Source organism: Glycine soja, chromosome 17 (assembly GCF_004193775.1).
Source record: "Glycine soja cultivar W05 chromosome 17, ASM419377v2, whole genome shotgun sequence".
Classification (NCBI taxonomy): Eukaryota; Viridiplantae; Streptophyta; class Magnoliopsida; order Fabales; family Fabaceae; genus Glycine; species Glycine soja.
In genome coordinates, this window is record NC_041018.1 from 11,472,725 (window position 1) to 11,491,518 (window position 18,794).

At 33.9% G+C, this 18,794-nt stretch overlaps 3 protein-coding genes across 3 annotated transcripts; all 3 read left to right on the forward strand.

Moving 5' to 3' along the window:
* The first annotated feature begins 560 nt into the window (after positions 1-560).
* Positions 561-3,537, forward strand: LOC114393230 (protein arginine N-methyltransferase 1.6-like). The gene is made up of 6 exons (XM_028354501.1): positions 561-1,018; positions 2,066-2,139; positions 2,283-2,376; positions 2,528-2,677; positions 2,810-2,884; positions 3,200-3,537. The coding sequence occupies exons 2-6, from the start codon at positions 2,111-2,113 to the stop codon at positions 3,374-3,376; spliced, it is 525 nt and encodes a 174-aa protein (XP_028210302.1). The 5' UTR covers positions 561-1,018; positions 2,066-2,110; the 3' UTR covers positions 3,377-3,537.
* A 2,518-nt stretch (positions 3,538-6,055) lies between these two features.
* LOC114391922 lies at positions 6,056-6,867 on the forward strand. Its single transcript, XM_028352935.1, has one exon. It carries the CDS (start codon positions 6,145-6,147, stop codon positions 6,466-6,468), a length of 324 nt encoding a protein of 107 aa, XP_028208736.1. The 5' UTR covers positions 6,056-6,144; the 3' UTR covers positions 6,469-6,867.
* A 2,117-nt stretch (positions 6,868-8,984) lies between these two features.
* On the forward strand, positions 8,985-16,159 carry LOC114394168 (protein CWC15 homolog). The gene is made up of 7 exons (XM_028355789.1): positions 8,985-9,234; positions 13,920-14,023; positions 14,162-14,203; positions 14,338-14,425; positions 15,141-15,234; positions 15,571-15,674; positions 15,801-16,159. Exons 1-7 carry the CDS (start codon positions 9,104-9,106, stop codon positions 15,922-15,924), a joined length of 687 nt encoding a protein of 228 aa, XP_028211590.1. The 5' UTR covers positions 8,985-9,103; the 3' UTR covers positions 15,925-16,159.
* Positions 16,160-18,794: the final 2,635 nt, after the last annotated feature.

Consider the following 18,794-nt stretch of genomic DNA (forward strand, 5'->3'; position numbering starts at 1 on the left):
GTCAACATAGCACATAGATTATCAACCTATCATGGAGTCACAGATACTATACCACCATGTTAAAAGAACAAAAACCAAAAAAAGAGATGCCAATTAGTTATATTAGTAATAGCCTATCATAATGAGCGATGTTGGTATGCCTATGTGTGTAGTAGAATCCGTACCAAGGCAACTTGAAAAGTGAAAACAAATGTAACAACAACACTAAAGTGGGTGTTATATGGTTCGAATAGGTACCTCCTTCCTTAATCCTAATATAGGCGTGGAATTGGGTGATCCAAGTTCCGACTGTTTGTGGGATTAAGGAGGCAAACTCAGGTGATAATGGAAGGGTGCACTTTGGGCCAAGGCTGAATCGCTGAAGTAGTCTTGTACCTGAACAGAACATGAACCGATAATTAACAAATTCCAGTAAAACATATAACATTTGAGAAGTCCAATGGTGCAGTGTACACATTTGAAATGAGTACGCCAAATTCGTTCATCAAGACGTGAGACGCGGATAAATTGATTCCTGAGATGAAAATTTTAAACTTAATCCATGAATAAAAGTGTAATAAATTAATCTGTAGATAAATTGTTTAATGATAATACCATTCCTAGTTCGAATGAGTAAGACATTCAACTATTCAAGTGACCATTTTATCTTAATTAGTATTAGTAATTATCATTTAACATAGAGTGCGATTAAAAATTCAAATGCTTAGTATTGTTTATGATACATTTTCAACTTCATCCAGCACGTCATTGAAACACCTTCTTGGTCTCCCATGATTTCTGTGTTCCCCAAAACCCTCATTGCCACTCGTTTCCTTTCCCGAACCTGACCTCGAATACACACTCCCAAACTAATCGCCATTAGAACCATGAGCTCCCAGGGCATGTTCCAGCTCAAGCTTGACCCAATAGCCGGTACCTCTGAATGGGTCGTTATCGAAGACAACGATAACGACGAAAGCTTCTCCCATAATTTCCACCAACCCCTCCTCGCCACGACAAAAGCTTACACCAGAAAAAGGTTGAATTTTCCTGATTCCAGTTGCTTGGTGGATTTACTTTGTATTCAGTTAGAAACCTATAGCATAGATCACTGCACTTATGTCTATGAAGCATAAATCCAAAATTTAAATGACTTTGCACATGAATGGTGAGGCTTGGAAGCTGTGAAATTGAACAAATTAATTAAGCAAATATTTTTTTTTTTACTTTGTTTCCTATATTTTCTATGGAACTTTATTACTTATATTGAACTCGTGAAGAATTATTCACCTTTGTAAAATAATAGTAAATGCATAAATTTTATTTACAAATGCTTTTTTCAGATTATTGCATATATATTTGATTGTGTTTCTTCCAAGTAATAAAACTGAAGTAAATTGGGCTACTACTTTCTTTATTATTTAGGGTTTTATTTGGGATTATTTATTGTTATTTGTTATCTAGGGATTTTATTCCATTTCACATTATGATATTCCAGCTTAGAGTATGAATAACTTATTTGGGTGTTTGGCTATGCTGGGTCTATAACTAGATCTTTAGTGTAAGCATAAGACTCTCTTGATTTAGTTGATTAATATATGATATTGAATATCTTTCATTTAAAGATTATTTGATATTTGAGTTGGAGGATGTTGGAGGAAGTTGTTAAAATGGATCTCATGGTAAGGGGATTTGGTCTTTAACCTAGTCTAAGAGTGTCGTGTGATTCATGCAGTCAACCTCATTTAGTGAGATAAGGCTTTTGTTGTTGTAGAGTGTATTCGATACTTGAGTTGGAGGAACACTCCGTCCAAGAGGATTACTCTAGGTTTTTCAAGGAAACACCCTGTCAAGGATACTCTTGGATTATCCTACTCAAAACCTTTCCTATTCTTTTAATATTATTTATACTTGGAATATATTCACTACATTTTAAGAAGGTATTGTGTTTAACTGTATGTTGCGTTCAGTAGAAAATAATATCTATGTTGTACATGTGACATTAATTCCTTTTTCTTGAATGTTTAAGTCATTTATCTTTTTTGATTTGTGTTAAATATCTATGCATATGCTTTTTTATCTGTAGGTTGATCTGTTGTTAGCAGAACCTTTCTATGTAGGGCATGATGGCATGCTTCCATGGCAGAACCTGCGGTTTTGGTATATTTCGCACTAACTACTCTTGCAATGATCAATTTGACTTTCTGCATCATATCAGTTGTGCTTTAATGGTTATAAAGTATCAATGATATATGATTTTAATTTGGCACCTAACATTCTCAAGTTACTTTTATTCATTTTAGGAAGGATCGTACAACACTTAGTGATATTCTCTCTGAAGATGCTCTGATAATTCCTTGTAAAGGAATATTGAGAGCATGTGCCGTCTCTCTTCCAGTAAGTTACTGTGGATTAAGCAAAGGTCACATATATTTTGTAGCTTGGGAATTTTTCTTTTATTTATGCAATGGACTAAGAGAGCATAACTACTGTTTTATGGTTGGTAGTTGGGCTGTATACATGGATTAATGGGACATACAATTTGCAGGATCTTTGGAAAAGTCGTTGTTGCTTGAGTAATGTTGAAGGTTTTGACCATTCAGTGGTAAATGCTACATTGGGAGCCTGTGGTCATCTACCTGATTTAGAAGAGGGTCCTTGTCTGCCTTTTTTTGTCTGGCAATGTGGAGAATTTGATGTAATTAATCTATTTACAATTCACATTTTGCAATAAACTGGTTTCCTCAATGAAGAAGAAAGAAAATTCCCACTTATCCAATAACAATAGTGCACTAGTATCTATTTGGCCTTATTATGTACAATGTTTCAGGTGCTTAGTGAGACATTTGATGTGATGGAGTTTGATTTTTCAAAACAAATATGCCAATGTCAAGGAAAATCCCAGGTATTATGATACATCATGTATGTTTTGGATGCATTTGCATGATCAGCAGGCTTGGTACTTAGTGTTGTCAGGGACTATGATGTCTAAATGATTATACTGCACAACAGTTTGTCTCTGGTGTAGCTTACTAACTGAATTGAGTTATTATTAGCTTCAACATCACATGGGAAAAACTTGACCTAACTATTAACCAGTTATTAACAGAAAGATTGCATAGGCAATTCTTTCATCATATCTGCCTTCATATCTTACAGAATAGTAATTTGCAAATGCAATTCTTCATACATAATGAATATTGAAAATTGTATGTTGCAGGTTAAGTTCACCAAGACCGGGGTATGTCATGGATTTGTGCTGTGGATTAACTGGGTGATGGATTTGCAAAATTCTGTTGTGATATCAACTGGTCCAGGTCACTCATTTCCCTTTCCAACATTAACTAAAGCTATGAAGCCTCACTCTTCCATTCAACACCTGTGGCAAAAATTATAGATGAAAGACTAAATCAAGACCCAAGACAAAACTCATATCTTATAAAGGATCTAGAACAATACTATGAGCTATTGCTTATTCTTTCCATTTTAAGATTGCATATAGGAGATATTGGAAACAGGGAGTAAAGCTTCTTGGAACACCTAGAACAGTAGGACCTCAAAGATCAATAAATGTCCAAGCATGTTCTGCATGCATGGTGAACTCTGTTCTTTGTTCTTTTCAGTGGAACTAATTTCACTGACTTTTATATCATAGGATTGATGCTGATATGATACGCGGTTGATGCTATACTAAGGTCTGGTGGGATTTTATGAAATTCTCATAGGACAGGCTGGTAATCTTACTGAACACCTTTGTGGCGAAGAATGCTGAAAATGACTTATAGCACAATTTTACTTACAGAGTAATGATACGATCATTGTTTACTGCAATTTTGAATGAAATTTGGCAAATCAGTAGAAACGCAAACAGGCATTATTTTCATAAAAAAATATCTACTAAATCCCAAAATATAGTTACTCGTGCAAAGAATATAAAAACAAGAAAATAAAAATATTGGTTCTTTGCTTTAAAAAAATAAAATATTGGTTCCATTTGGATCCGTTTCATTTTGAAACATCATTTGAAATTCAATCCCATTTGATCCGTTATCCAAAAAAATCTATGAAAAAAATCATTTTTCATCAATTTTTGCTTTTTTAATCAATTTACAGTTTTATTTTAAATTGGATTAAATCTAAACACCCCCCTAGTTTATGTTACAGTATAAATGATGTTAAGGCCAGTAGTAATACTAATACCCAACCAACAGAAAACCAAAGCTCTTCGTATGATTGGGTCCCAAAAGGACGGAATTTTAAGATGCATCCACCCTAAAAAAAAAAATGTAAAACGTGGCTACTTAATTAGTCCATGATATATATCAGTTTTTTTTTCTTCCATACTTAATAGCTTCTGATTAAATCGGATAATTCTGTGTCAATTAATTCATAACTGCAAACTTTTATTTTGTTCTTACATTTTTCCACTCCATTACAACACACGATGATCGCCTTTTTCGTTAGAAAAAGAATGTTCTCATCAAATATACAATAGTGCGGCTTTAGTAAATAAATTATAATAAACATTTAAATACATCATTCAATTAAATATCAAATTTGTTAAATTATAAAATTTTGTAAATAAAATAAATGAATAAAAAATTTCTAAAAAAATAAATTTTTTAAAATTAAAATTTTTGGATTGATAATCCGTATGATTATATTGATAATCCGTATGATCCATATAAATTGTTGATCTATATGAGTTTTTTTTGTTTTCTTATTTGTTTTTAAAAATTAAAAAAAAAATTCATACGGATCAACAATCTGTATGAGTTAAAAAAACTCATATGAATCAACAATTTGTATGAGTTTTTTTTAATTTTTTATTATTTTTTAAAATAAATTAGAAAATAATTCATACAGATCAATAATCCATGAGTTAAAAAAAACTCATACAGATCGTCAATTCATATGAATAATATAAATCACCTATTTATAGAAAAAGTGAAAGATATTTTAACCCTTTCATTATATTGTTAGGTGTTTCACTTAAAATATTAGGTGTTCAAAGCAACTATTTTTGGTTGTCGGTAGTAGGAGGATAGAGGTTTGTCCTTTAAACGGCCCACGGCCTACGTGCACTTATATCATTTGTGATTTCTTAACCTTTGAGAGTAGTGAAGAGGCAAGAGAAATTATGGCACCATATTTTATAGCACGTTCGTTATTATTATGTAAATCTCTTCCAATAAGAAACAGGACTCACTGTTTTGGACACTAAAGGCAAATTGCATCCGTAGGTTTCCCTTAAACTATTCTCAAAAGTCATTTATTTTAAATAAAAAAATAAGTCACGACATTGACAACATTAAAATAAAAATAATTTATATTATCATTCAATTATATAATAAATTTATTAACTTTTCATAATAATGAGTATCTAAAATTTATTCTAACAGTGAATTCGAGTTAATTGATAATATAAATATTTGTAATAGAAAAATTCACTTATTCCAATAGAATTATTTTTTATTTTATTATTTATTTTCTTGAGATCTAATAATTAAGATTAATTATTTATTATAATTATTATATAAAAAAATAAATGATTATTGGAATAAGTAAATCTCTCTCATTTTTATATTAATAATGCATAATTTTTTCTTAAAAAAAAATATCCCAGCATGTCTATCATTGAACGACAATAAAATACACATTTTTTCAAGGTGGTCCTTTCAAGTTTCAATTAAACCATCATTAATAATCACGATGGCAATTACAATACAATTGGGTCGCGGTGGAGTGGAAAAGCAAATCAGGTTACAACAACATTCTTCAGTGAGAGCAGTATTTATAAAAAAAATTGGTGTAAATACTTTTTTTATTGTTTGTAATTTAATATTTTTTTTCTTTTCATTCTTGTACTTTTTTTTATTTTTCTTCTTACAAATTATGTTTTGTCCCTAGAACATTGTAAATATTTTTTCTTACTGTTCTGTTTAAATCGTTTTAAGAACTAAAAATAAATTAAGCAAGGATTAAAAACATTTAAAAAAATAAAATAAAATATACTCAGTGACAAAAAGTAAAAAGATATTTAATTTTATTAAATAAAAATATTAGAAGATGTTTGACCCTTCATTGGTGGGATTTACATGATCCGTGAAGGATTTGAAGACTCATAGGCTCATAGCCTTTACTTGGCTTTCTCTGGTTCCTAAGATGGTGTTGCATTTGGTGCCTCTGGCGAATCTCCACTTACAAGCCACGAGACCCGCGGTGGTTGGGTTCGCGTTCCCACTGCTCCTCAAGTTCTTGATGGGCTTCAGGATCTTCCGAGACAACGCGCTTCACCAGTCAAGACTCTTCCTTTTCCAATTGGGTCAAATTGCGTTCAACACCGAAGCCCGAGTCTCCAACGTGGCCAGAATGGAACGTGCTCTCAGGTTAATTTGGAGAACACTCACTCCTTCTCCTTCATCCACCACCGATAATTCCCAAGTCACTCAACAGAGCCTCCATGACCTTTCTATGCTTTCGCTCTAGTCACCACTCACTTTGGGTTTCTTTGCGGTGAAAGAAACAAAGAAAAAAGTTAAATCAACGCGGAACGTATCCTCTACTTCCATCATTCCACCTCCGGTTAGTCGTTTCCGGTTACTACTTTATCATCCTTGTTGTTTCTTGTATATTAATATTAACCACTTTTTACTATTGTTGCTGTTTGGAATCTGAAATTGATGTATGTTTCGGCTTTGTCCTATGAATTAGGTTAATTTTCATGAGACATGTTGGACAGAGGTTGTTTGTGGTACTGTGTGTCTAATTAATCTTACAGCTTGCAATAATTTTGCATAACGCAATTTGAATTTTCTGTATGACAAACTTTGTCGGATGAATGAAAAGGTATTAATGATGAGATTAAGATGGTCTCATATCGCCGTTTATTTCTACTTTTTCGTGGTAGCGGTTTGTTTGTTTGTTTTATTCACGACCTCGCCGGTGGTTGAAATATAATTCGTATGTTTATCTGTGGCTAAAATTGAAAGTCTTGTAATTACTTCAGAAAGATGAAGAACCTTCTTTGTTCCTCAAAAGAAAGAAGACACCAATTCCACCAATTCTTCGGATAATGATGATGTATTTTATCAAAATGAGGATAATTATTTTAATATTTCTTTAGATGATGATTAATTCAGCATTTACCATTTCTGTAGTAATATATTTATCGTAATCTATATTGTAGCTATCGTTCAATTTTATGTCTATAAAAGGAGTCCTCGATAGAGGTGGGTAAACGAATCGGTCCACACGTATTGGCAGCGGACCGAGTCACTCCGTTTTGTTTCTTATACGGATCAAATAAATTAATTCGTTCCCGTCTCGCGGACCTCGCGGATCAAAGTTTACGAGCCTAATTTTAAAAGAATTTCAATTTTAATAAAAATACAATACAATTAAATTAAATTCAATACAAATGTAAATAAAATCTCAATAATTAATGAATTACATCAATAAAATAAATAATGTCTTAACAAATGAAAATCCAAACAATAAATCTAAAATATGAAATTTAAACATCTCCAACAACAAATGATTTCATATTTAAAGTAGCTTGAGCATTCTCCATCTCTACATCTTCATCTTCTTTTCCTATAACTCAAAATAATAATAAATATTAGAATAAAGTGTTCTTAGTCTGCTATAATGATAATGGCTAAATATGATGTGAGTTATTTTTTATAATAAAAATATATTGAAAAATGTTTAAAAATATTTATTTAATAATTATTTTTGGTTTAAATGATAAGAATTGATATTTTTATTATTTATGGCTTGCAAATATGAAAAGAATAAATTAAAAGATAAAAAGATCAAGAAAATATCAAAAAGGAAGATTTTTAACATGTTATCACTTATCTTTTTTATCTTATTTTAAAAAAAAGTTTAAAGTGAAAAAGAGAAAATCAAACCTAATATAATTGGGTCAGACTAACACAAATCAAACCTATTGCGAACAGCGAATCCCACGGGCCAAATCCGCATAATCCGCGGGTTAAGTGGGACGGATCCAAAAATATGACATAACCATAAACCGTTTAAAAAAATTGATTTGTAACCCGCACGGACCGCGACCCCGCAAGCCAGTCCATGGACATTGACCCGTTTACCCACCCCTAGTCCTCAATTCCATTGTGAGACACCCTTATCCAATCATAATATGAATTTAATGTTTATGCACTAATAGTATAAAAATATCATGTTATTCAATCATAATCCACCATTTATTACATTGTCCTCAGTACATAATGTTTTTTCTCTAATAGTATAACATTAATTGCTATTATTTTTAATTATATTTTTTATATAATTTTTAAATACTTTATACACTAAAAGCTTTAGCCTCTAAAGTTAGAAAAAAGAAAACAATTATCATAAAAATAAAAGAAATACTGATAGAGGACTAGTAACAATATATTATCTAACACACTCTTTTTTTTAATGGTTCAAATTTATTAAAAAAAATACAAAGTTATGGGTAAAATTTATTAATTAAGGAGTAAAATTCATAATTTTTAATAAATTTTAACTATAGGATATTATTATTTAGAATCGATAAATAAAAAAAATGAAAAGTGTAAATTCTAGTATATACTCCAAAGCAAGTCAGCTCAAGACGTATATCTCACCGAAAGCCTATCCCTAGTGCTCAATTTTTATAGTGACCTCATAAAAATATAATAATATACGTATGTATATATTTTAAAAACTTAAAAAATGAATTATCATATTTTTTTAATAGAATAAATAATAATTTTAGTCTTCTTAATCTGTGATTTTTGTCCTCTTATGAAGCTTACGGAGTGTTCAATCCATATCAATTTTAAGAAAGGGTAAAACGGGAAGCACACTGATTTGCCGGGTTACCAGCAATTATACTAGGTGCGCTTAGCAACAGCTATAGTCAAAACCAAATGGTTGGTGTACAACAGGCGCGCCCGCCACAGTTTGGAATGAATAAGCCCACTTAGTTAAAAAGCCCACATATAAACTTTCATTAAGCGCTTCTGGCACTCTCTCTCTCTAATCTCTTTCACCGAAACCCTTCTTCCATTACCGGCGAACGAAATCGGTGACAGAAAAGCAACAAGCAATCTCGATCCCCAAATCGTGAAATCCGATGACGACCGCTGCAAGACCCACATGGGCACCTGCTAAAGGTGGCAACGAACAAGGTGGTACTCGAATTTTCGGTCCCTCACAAAAGTACTCTTCTAGGGACATCGCATCGCACACCACTCTCAAGCCCAGGTATGATTCTTTTTTCTTCGTAATCTTTTTTTTCCCAGTTTTTTTTTTTCATATTTTGCTTTTTGGCTGGAAGACTAGCTGGGTTTAGGTTTTCTTACGAATGGAACATCACGTAGTTGAAATTTACAATGGAATTTAGGTTATCGTGATGATATTAATTAGGGTCTGTTTGGGGCTATCTTGTACGGGGCAATCGCAATATTAACATATTTACATGTAGCTCTTGGTGCTTGTTGCTTGGTCATTTCATTCTAGTTTAGGTTAGTGGGGCCTCGATATTTATTTTGTACTTATCAAGATCGTTGACTTGTCTTGGTTATGTTAAGTTTACGGGTCCTAACTCGTAAGGTGCAGTTTCTGGAAACTCTGTTGTACTTTGAGATTTTTCTGTTTCCAAATTGTTATATTGGTTATAATCTATGCCTGTTGATAAGTTTGTTGCTGGATTTTTCATTCTGGCAATTGAATGGAATTGCAATTTTCAATATCAAACCCTGTTGAAGTATGTCATTCCAATGATGAGAAAAAGTGTTGCCTTTTACCTCCCCCTTCTGTAATCCTGTATAGTTTTACTTGAGATTTGAATTTTTGTGTGTATTCTCACACGTTCAATCTACTTTCCATTGCTCACTATTTTATATATATATATATATATATATATATATAGGGTACAAAAAGGAGGGAGACAGCTATTTACACAGACACAATACAGCTGTCTCCATAATAAAGCTAGCTACAAATAGCTACAATACACAAAACTTTAACACTCCCCCTCAAGCTGGAGCATACAAATCATATGCATCAAGCTTGGAACATATAGACTGAATCCTAGTTCCTCTTAAGGACTTAGTTAAAATATCTGTTGGCTGGTCATTAGAATTGATGAACTCAGTGATAATCTCCTTGGACAATAGTTTATCTCGAATGAAATAACAATCAATCTCTATGTGTTTAGTCCTCTCATGAAAGACTAGATTTGAGACAATGTGAAGAGTTGCCTGATTGTCACAGTATAACTTCATCTGCACCACTTCACAAAATCTCAACTCTTGTAGAAATTGTTTAATCTACATAAGTTCGCATGTAACCTTAGCCATAGATCGATATTCAGCCTCTGCACTGGATCGAACAACAACAATTTGTTTCTTGCTCTTCCAAGAGATAACATTTCTTCCAATAAAAACACAATATCTTGAAGTAGATCTCTTGTCTATGGGACAACCAGTCCAATCTGCATCACAATATCCAGAGACTTGAGTGTTACCCTTGTCTTCATACAACAATCCTTGTCCTGGAGCCTTCTTTACATATCTAAGAATACGCATGACAGCATTCCAATGATCAACATGAGGATTTTGCATAAATAGGCTAACCACTCCAACAACAAAAGAAATATCAGGTCTTGTAATGGTGAGATAAATGAATTTTCCCACAAGTCTCCTATATCTCTCGGGGTTAGGGTAAACTCCACTTTGATCTGCCATGAGCTTCAGATTTGGATCCGTAGGGCTATCAACAGGCCTACAATTTTGCATGCATGTTTCCTCCAGTATATCAAGAGCATACTTTCTCTGTGCAATCACAACACCATCTCTTGATTGAGCCACCTCAATACCTAGAAAGTACTTCAAATATCCCAGGTCTTTGGTCTGGAAATGGTTGAATGAGTGCTCTTTTAGCTACGAGATCTTAATAGCATCATTTTCTGTAATCACTATATCATCAAAATAGACCATTAGATAAAGACACTTTCCAGGAGATGTATGACAATAAAAAACATAATGGTCTGCTTCACTTTGTTTCAGCCCAAAAAGTTGCACAATATGGCTGAATTTACCAAACCAAGCTCGAGGAGATTGCTTCAACCCATAGAGAGATCGGTGTAGCTTGCACACCAGGCCATACTCCCCCTGAGCAACAAATCCAGGAGGTTGCTCTAGATAAATTTCCTCCTCAAGATCACCATGAAGGAAGGCATTTTTAATGTCAAGTTGATGGAGAGGCCAATGACGCATGGTAGCCATAGCAGGAAATAGGCGAACAGTGGTGATTTTAGCTACAGGAGAGAAAGTATCACAATAATCAAGGCCATAGATCTGAGTGTATCCTTTAGCTACTAACCGTGCCTTAAGCCGATCAACCTCACCACTGGGCCCAGCCTTAATAGTATAGACCCATCTACAGCCAACAATTTTCTTGTCAGGAGGAAGAGAGACAAGTTCCCAAGTACCATTGTTTTCAAGAGCCTGCATTTCATCAATCATGGCCTATCGTCATCCAAGATGATCAAGTGCCTCATGAATATTGTTAGGAACTGTAAGAGAAGACAATGAGAAAACAAAAGAATAGTATGAAGGAGACAACCAATGATAACTCAAGAAATTATAAATAGGATGAGAATTACGAGTAGATTGAGTACCTTTCCTGAGGGCAATAGGCCAGTCTGAATCAGAGTTATGAGAAGAAGTGGAGGAGGAAGGATCCATGGTTTGAGGATCTGTTGGAGGAGGATCGAACTAACTTGCCGTGTCCTGCGTTGATATGTAATAAGAGGTGGAGGAGCAACTTCAGCTGAACTTGGTGGATGAGATGGGATTCCACTAACATTGTGGTTGGAATTACCCAATGGACTAGGAGATGGGACTGGAAGAACTTGCAGAAGGGAAGAAGGATAGTCTAGTCTATGGAGGGCGAGAAGAAAAATGTGTCCTAAAAAAAAGTAACATCAGCAGAAATGTAGTACCGTCTTGTAGTTGGAGAGTAACACTTGTAATCCTTTTTAAGACGAGAATATCCCAAAAAGACACATTTAATGGCCTTAGCAGAAAGTTTGTCTAAACCAAGAGAGAGATCATGGACAAAACAAGTACAACCAAACACCCTAGGAGATACGTGAAATAATGGATCATGAGGAAAAATAATTGAGTGAGGAATTTGATTTTGGTGGCAGCGCGTGGAGCTTCTGGTGGTCGGAGGGCGGCGCGTGGACTTCACGCGCCGGATTTGGCGTGGGTTGGTGGCGGCGCGTGGAGGCGTGTGGCTGATATTCTGGCCACGCGACTTCTTGGGGTGAGTCGTGCTCCTCAAGGCACACCCAACCTTGGGTTCATCGGAAGATAAGGTTGCCGGAGACGGCGGCGGCCGGCTGCGGACAACGATCAGAACGGTTACCCGCTCTGATACCAACTTGAGATTTGAATTTTTGTGTGTATTCTCACACATTCAATCTACTTTCCATTTTACACTATATATATATATATATATATATATATATATATATATATATGTATATAGGGTACAAAAAGGAGGGAGATAACTGTTTACACTGACACAATACAGCTACAATACACAAAACTTTAACAGTTTTTATCATGGAAAATTCTCTGTGTTAAATCTAGTTTATTAGTTGTTTTCGAGCCAATATTTTTTATGGGTGAATGATCGTACATCATCAACATGGAATAGGCATCTCAATTAATTCATTTAGTTATTGTAATGATACATATTCATCATATTTATTTATTTAAATCTGTAATCTGGCTGGATGCAAAATGTTATCATTTTTCTTTCCTCCCTCCATTGAAGGGATAAGGATTGTGAGCGACATTATGTTGTTCTCATACTCAGTAATGTGAGCTTCTTGCACTAGTAAAAGTGTCTCAATCTCCTCAATGCTAAGAGATTCAAACTTATTATCAATGATAGTGACAATGGTTTCATACTCTTCTGGTTACCCTTTGAAAATGACATCCCAATTGCTCTTGAACCGAGATAGGATCACTGACAGCGAAAAAGAAAATGAACAGTAGCCTTGATAAGCAGAAAGTGAGAAACTCAATAGTACAATATTTAAGGTTGGTATTGTGCAACTCAGTTCAGAGTTGTCAAGCTTTTGTGCAAATCTGATCTGGGAAGTGGTTGTGGATTTATTCTCACAACTCCTAGGGATGAACACAATACCTTATGACATGAGTGAGGATGGATCTTGAAAGAGAAGATTGAAGCCATGACTAAAGGAGTTGATCTTGCTGCTCCCTAACATCATATGCTTCATTCACTTTGCCTTTATCAGAATAATCTTTCCCCGAGAATTGTGTAGGAATAATCAGATTTACATCAAAGATATATAATCTGTGACCTTTGATCCCTGGTATGATGTGTTGCTTTCATAAAAGGAAGTTGTAATTGTTAAACTTTTCAAAAACTTCATGAGAGAAAAAGATAGCAGCAGAAGAGTTCATCAATGGTGGGAGATCGTTGGAATTGTTTGGATCAAGAACAAGATCTTGATACCATATTGGAAATTTATGTTTGAGAAACTTGGAAAATGAGAGCAAGGAATAATTTCAGATCTTATTGATTGATTAAATTGTGAGGAAAGATACTTGTATATAGAGAGTGAAAGTGAGGGCTATTACAAGGAGTTGCCAACTGTACTAACAGCTGAGACTAATTGGGTGGTGGCTGATATATGTATATCCAGTGTTTCATTGTACCCCATGCTTAAACTTTAAATTAAATTGTGTCCTGACATGATTGAAATGCTTTCATTTCCATATTTTGCTATCATTCTCTAGTGAAATGATTAAGAAGCTACACTGCTATATACTTCATATTGGTATGCAGTTTTGCTTATACAAGTGGTGTATTTTTCCTTGCTAATACTTGTAGTTCTACCTTGCCAGGAAGGAAGGGCAGGACACACAGGATGAATTAAAGAGAAGAAACCTACGTGATGAACTGGAAGATCGTGAAAGGAGGCATTTCTCATCAAAAAATAAATCTTATGGTAAAGTTATCAGTGTTTAACGTTTCTCTATATTTCTATTTGTAGCATTTGAATTGCATCATTCTTGTCAGATGGATATTTTTTCCCTGTTTTTAATTGTAATTTGTAACTGTTCAATTCTATTCTATTTTTTGGCAGATGACAGGGATCATGGAAAGGGTAGCCATCTGTTTTTGGAAGGTATTCTATCTCCTAACTAAAATACTTTGCAATGGCCTTCCATCTAAAAGAGGTGAAAAAATAAGATAAGGAAAGAAACCATAATTGTTTTCTATATTCAGTATTGTTGATTGATAGGTCCTTTATCTTGACAGGATCGAAGAGAGAAATGGAAGATCACATTGTTCCACGTAGTGTTGATGCAGATGATTCTGATGTTGAAGTCAAAAGTGATGATGACAGGTTGATAATTTGGCATGAACTTTATGTTTAACTCTATCAAATGTTTATTTAATGTATAGTTCGTATATACATGCAATTGAATTGAACTCAATATTATATAAAAGCGCAAGTGCACAACAGCACAAGCATATATAATAATCAAAACTTGTATAGTTATTACAGTTATACGAATATAATCCAAGTTATTATGTACACATGTATTATTTAGGTTTTCTCAAAACAAATAGGGCTTATTGTTTTATTTAGGCAACTTAAAAATGTATTGGCCCTTCATGTGCATCAATATGCATGCTATTTTTTTCAGCAATTCAGCATAGTCAGTCTTTTGTTGATACTTAGGTATGTAATGTAATGGCATGTGTAAGTGTGCAGCACAACTTTTTGGCATCGGATATAATTTGGTTTTGATGAAGCTGCTTTTTCTTTTTAATAATTTTTGTACACTTCATTGATGTTTTTTTTTTCAGCTGGCATTTTTCTGTGTTATTAGTTTTGTGTGAAAGTTTGGCAGTGGGGGAGTTGGTTTTGTTGGAAGATGTGTGTGATATTCTGGATGGGGGAACAAGTGGTTTAACATTATACCTGTTCTCTCCTGTCTCTGGGTGCATTTGGAATTATTTTTTTGAAATCAAATTCCGTACATCAAATTTTGTAGTCAAACAAGTTCTTGACTAGTTAATGGCAGTATATACTAAAGTTTCCTTAACTTTCTCAGTGATGATGACGAGGATGACGAGGATGATACTGAAGCATTGCTGGCTGAGCTTGAACAAATAAAGAAGGAAAGAACAGAGGAAAAGCTACGCAAGGTCTTATTCCTTCTTTTACTCTTCTTAGCTTTGTTTATGTTATGCTATTAAAGCTTTGATCTTGAACTGCTCTGTACACTATAAATCTCTCTACTATTATTGTTACTGAACTTTGTTTTGAGTAAAGGTGGATGGGGGAGGGAAGGTGGGTGGATACAGTTGCCTTTCCCCCTCCCTCCTGTAATTCATTTGGATCTTGGTGAAAATACATCTCTATCCCTTTTTAGCAACTTATACCTTGGTTGCGAAGTGGTTCTGATGATGTTAGTTGTAAATTGCAAGTAAATGTGAATTGCCCTCGTGTACAAAAAATTAAAAAATGTAAATCTTTTTCAGGAACGACAACAACAAGAGGAGGAGCTCAAAGTAAAGGAGGCAGAGCTTCTGCGCGGAAACCCACTGCTAAATAATCCAACAGCATCTTTCAATGTGAAAAGAAGGTTTGACTCTAGATACTTTTCAAACTGCTTGCCAAACCAAAATGTCAGTTTTTTCTTCTGTTAACTCTATTGATTTACTGTCTCGATCTCAATTTTTTGGGTTTTGCATGCACTTGTTTTGTTTAGGTGGGATGATGATGTGGTGTTTAAGAACCAAGCCCGTGGTGAAACCAAAACAGCTAAGCGATTCATTAATGACACCATCAGGAATGATTTCCATAGAAAATTCCTGCAAAAATACATGAAGTAAGTCCTTGTGCCAGAAGTCTGAGTTGTTTGGACTTTGGACTCAACAGAACTTATTAATTTGCAGTTTGTATCTAAATGTATGATTCAATGTTGATGGATATATTGTTTCCTCTTATAACGCTTTTTAACATGCTAATCATAGTTGCTGTAACATGGTGTATGCTTGTTAATGCCAACTGGGTTTAAGAGTCAGACCTTAAAATAACATTCAGTGAGGTTGTCTCTCTCTCACCCTATACTATTCGCTGTTCTATAATTCTATTCACTCGTTGGATCAATCATTTAATTGGCCTGGTATGGTAGTTGGTTACAATTTACCTGGTGCATATCTATTATCGCCATTGCAAGAAAATTAAGCCAGCCACCACTCGTTATTTGGCAGTCAATATTTTAAGATTTCCCACTCCCAACCTATTTTTTCAACTCATATTCTCAAGTTGCAACACATTTTTACCTTGTTCAAACATTTTTTAAAGTAGTTTCTGAAGTAGTGTTTTGATTTCTGAGTGGTGTGGGTTTATGATCCTTGCGTGTTGTTGAGATGAGACCGTTATCGTCTTTGAGACATTGCATCTAAAAAATGTGGATAGACCATTACAGTTTAATATTAATATTTGTAATTACATCTCATTGTTCCATTTTTATGCGTTTACATTATTACAAAGTTTTTAGTTTGTTAAAAATTGTTATCTTGGGAACTCGCACTTGCCCTTTGTTCGATAGAAATCGGGAAGAGATACTGAAGAGAGAGAAGTGGAAGAGAAAAAGTAATTTTATTTTTGGTTAAAGAGAGGAGAAAAAGCAGAAAATATTTGTGTGGAACCCATCTAAAAAAATTCTCTCCGTTGGTGAGAGGAAAAGAGAAGAAAGAAAAAATTGTGGGATAAACATAAATTTATTATGTTAACGTTGTTATTTCTTCATTATCTCCCAAGATCCATGAGTGAATATGTTTTTAAAAGAAAAAAAATATCCTTTCTCCACATTCCTTTCTTTCTAAACATTCTAAAATTATTCTTAAAAGAAAAAATTATTCTTTTCATCCAATCTAAACATTCTAAAAATTTATCCATTTTCTATTCATTCTCTCTCTTTATCCATGAAGATGGAGAGAGACATTACAGTTTATCATTTCTAATTACATCTTATTATTTTTGGGGGGACATTAATTAGAAAGTCTTTTGTAAGTTTAGACCATTATCATTTTGGGACCTTGCACTTAAAAATGCGAATAGACATTACAGTTCAATATTTCTAATTACATCTCGTCGAATATTTTTTGGGCTTACATTAGAAAGTGTTTAATAATAAGTTTATCATCTTGGGAGCTTGCACTTGGAGAATACGGATAGAGACATTACAGTTTAATATTTTTAATAATTTTTTTTTTTTTTTGTGGGGGGATGGGTTATATTATAAAGTTTATAATAAGTTCTATAATATGTTGTTGAGAGTTGAGACCATTATCATCTTGGGACCATTATAATAAGTTCTATAATTACAAAATCAATCACAACTCAGTCTAAAAATTCCTATGATCAACCAATTAACATTAAAACTGTCATACCCACAGGTTACACTATATTTACAGAATGAATGCAAATATTAAGTAACTCAAGGGTCATCAACACCTACTAAATCCACTCTAACAAGCTTCTCACATAATTGATTATTACACATATGCATGTAGACCAAACATGCAGCCCCTATTACGTTAAATTGGTCCTTCCTTTATACGTGCAGCAAGTTTGAGAGCCATTGCACCGATGGTACATTAAATTCCTTTTTAAAGCCTTTTAACCATGTCCTGGTACAAAGGGCTTCATCCCCCCCCCCAAGCAAATTATCCAATTGAAGGTAGTCTATTGATGAAGACCCTTCATAAAAAGAAATTCACTTCCGATAATTTTAGATTCCAAATGTTATCTAAAATCTCCACCCTTTGACAATCAACGTTATGTGTGATTATGACTTCATTTGCTAACTTCACCAAGTATAATCCGGATTGGTCCATCAACCAAATCCAAATCCCTCTCCTCATGTTGGATAGAGATACAATGAAATGATTGAAAAAACTTATCCAATAAATTCTTTTCCCACACAAATCACTCCCTTCTCCAAGAAAGCTCCCACCTCCATACACCCTCAACCCAACTCCCCATCTTACCCACAACTTCTATTTTTTTATTTATTAGAATTAAGATACAATCTAGGAAATCTATTGGCCAAAGATTGCTCTCCTAACCAAGAATCTTCCCAAAATCTAATATTTTGTCCATCACCCATTTTCCACTTAATGAATTTATTAAACCAATTCTCTTCACTTTGTCTTCCACATATTTTTCTAATGTGTCTCCGCCACATAGACTCATCATTCCTTTCCTCCCCCTCCAAAAGACTTCTGCAACCACCATATTTAGACCCCAAAATCTCCCAATAAGTCATTATGAAAAAGTTCTCATCTCCAGTTTGTAAGAGGAGCTTTATTAAAAATAAAAATGTCTTTCACACTTAATCTCCACATTGTTTTGGTGTGCACACTTTTTTCTATCTTATCCAAGATATTTTCTTTTTTCCCTCATTCCCTCTCCCACAGGAAATTTATTTGTATGTTAATAATCCTCTTACCCACCTTTAGAAGAATATGATGTATCCAAATCAACCCATAATTCCTTTCGTTAGGATTTTGGGGTTTTGTCTTTAATTGGGTTTTGACGTTTTATCGTCCAAATAGGGAAACTAATTGTAAAATGTTACACAAAATTACAATCAGAATCAAATATCTGCTGCACTTCAGTTCGCTTGAGTGTATTTTTGGACATATTTTATTTTATTTTATTTAAGCAACTAAATTTGCTAAATCTTAGCGCA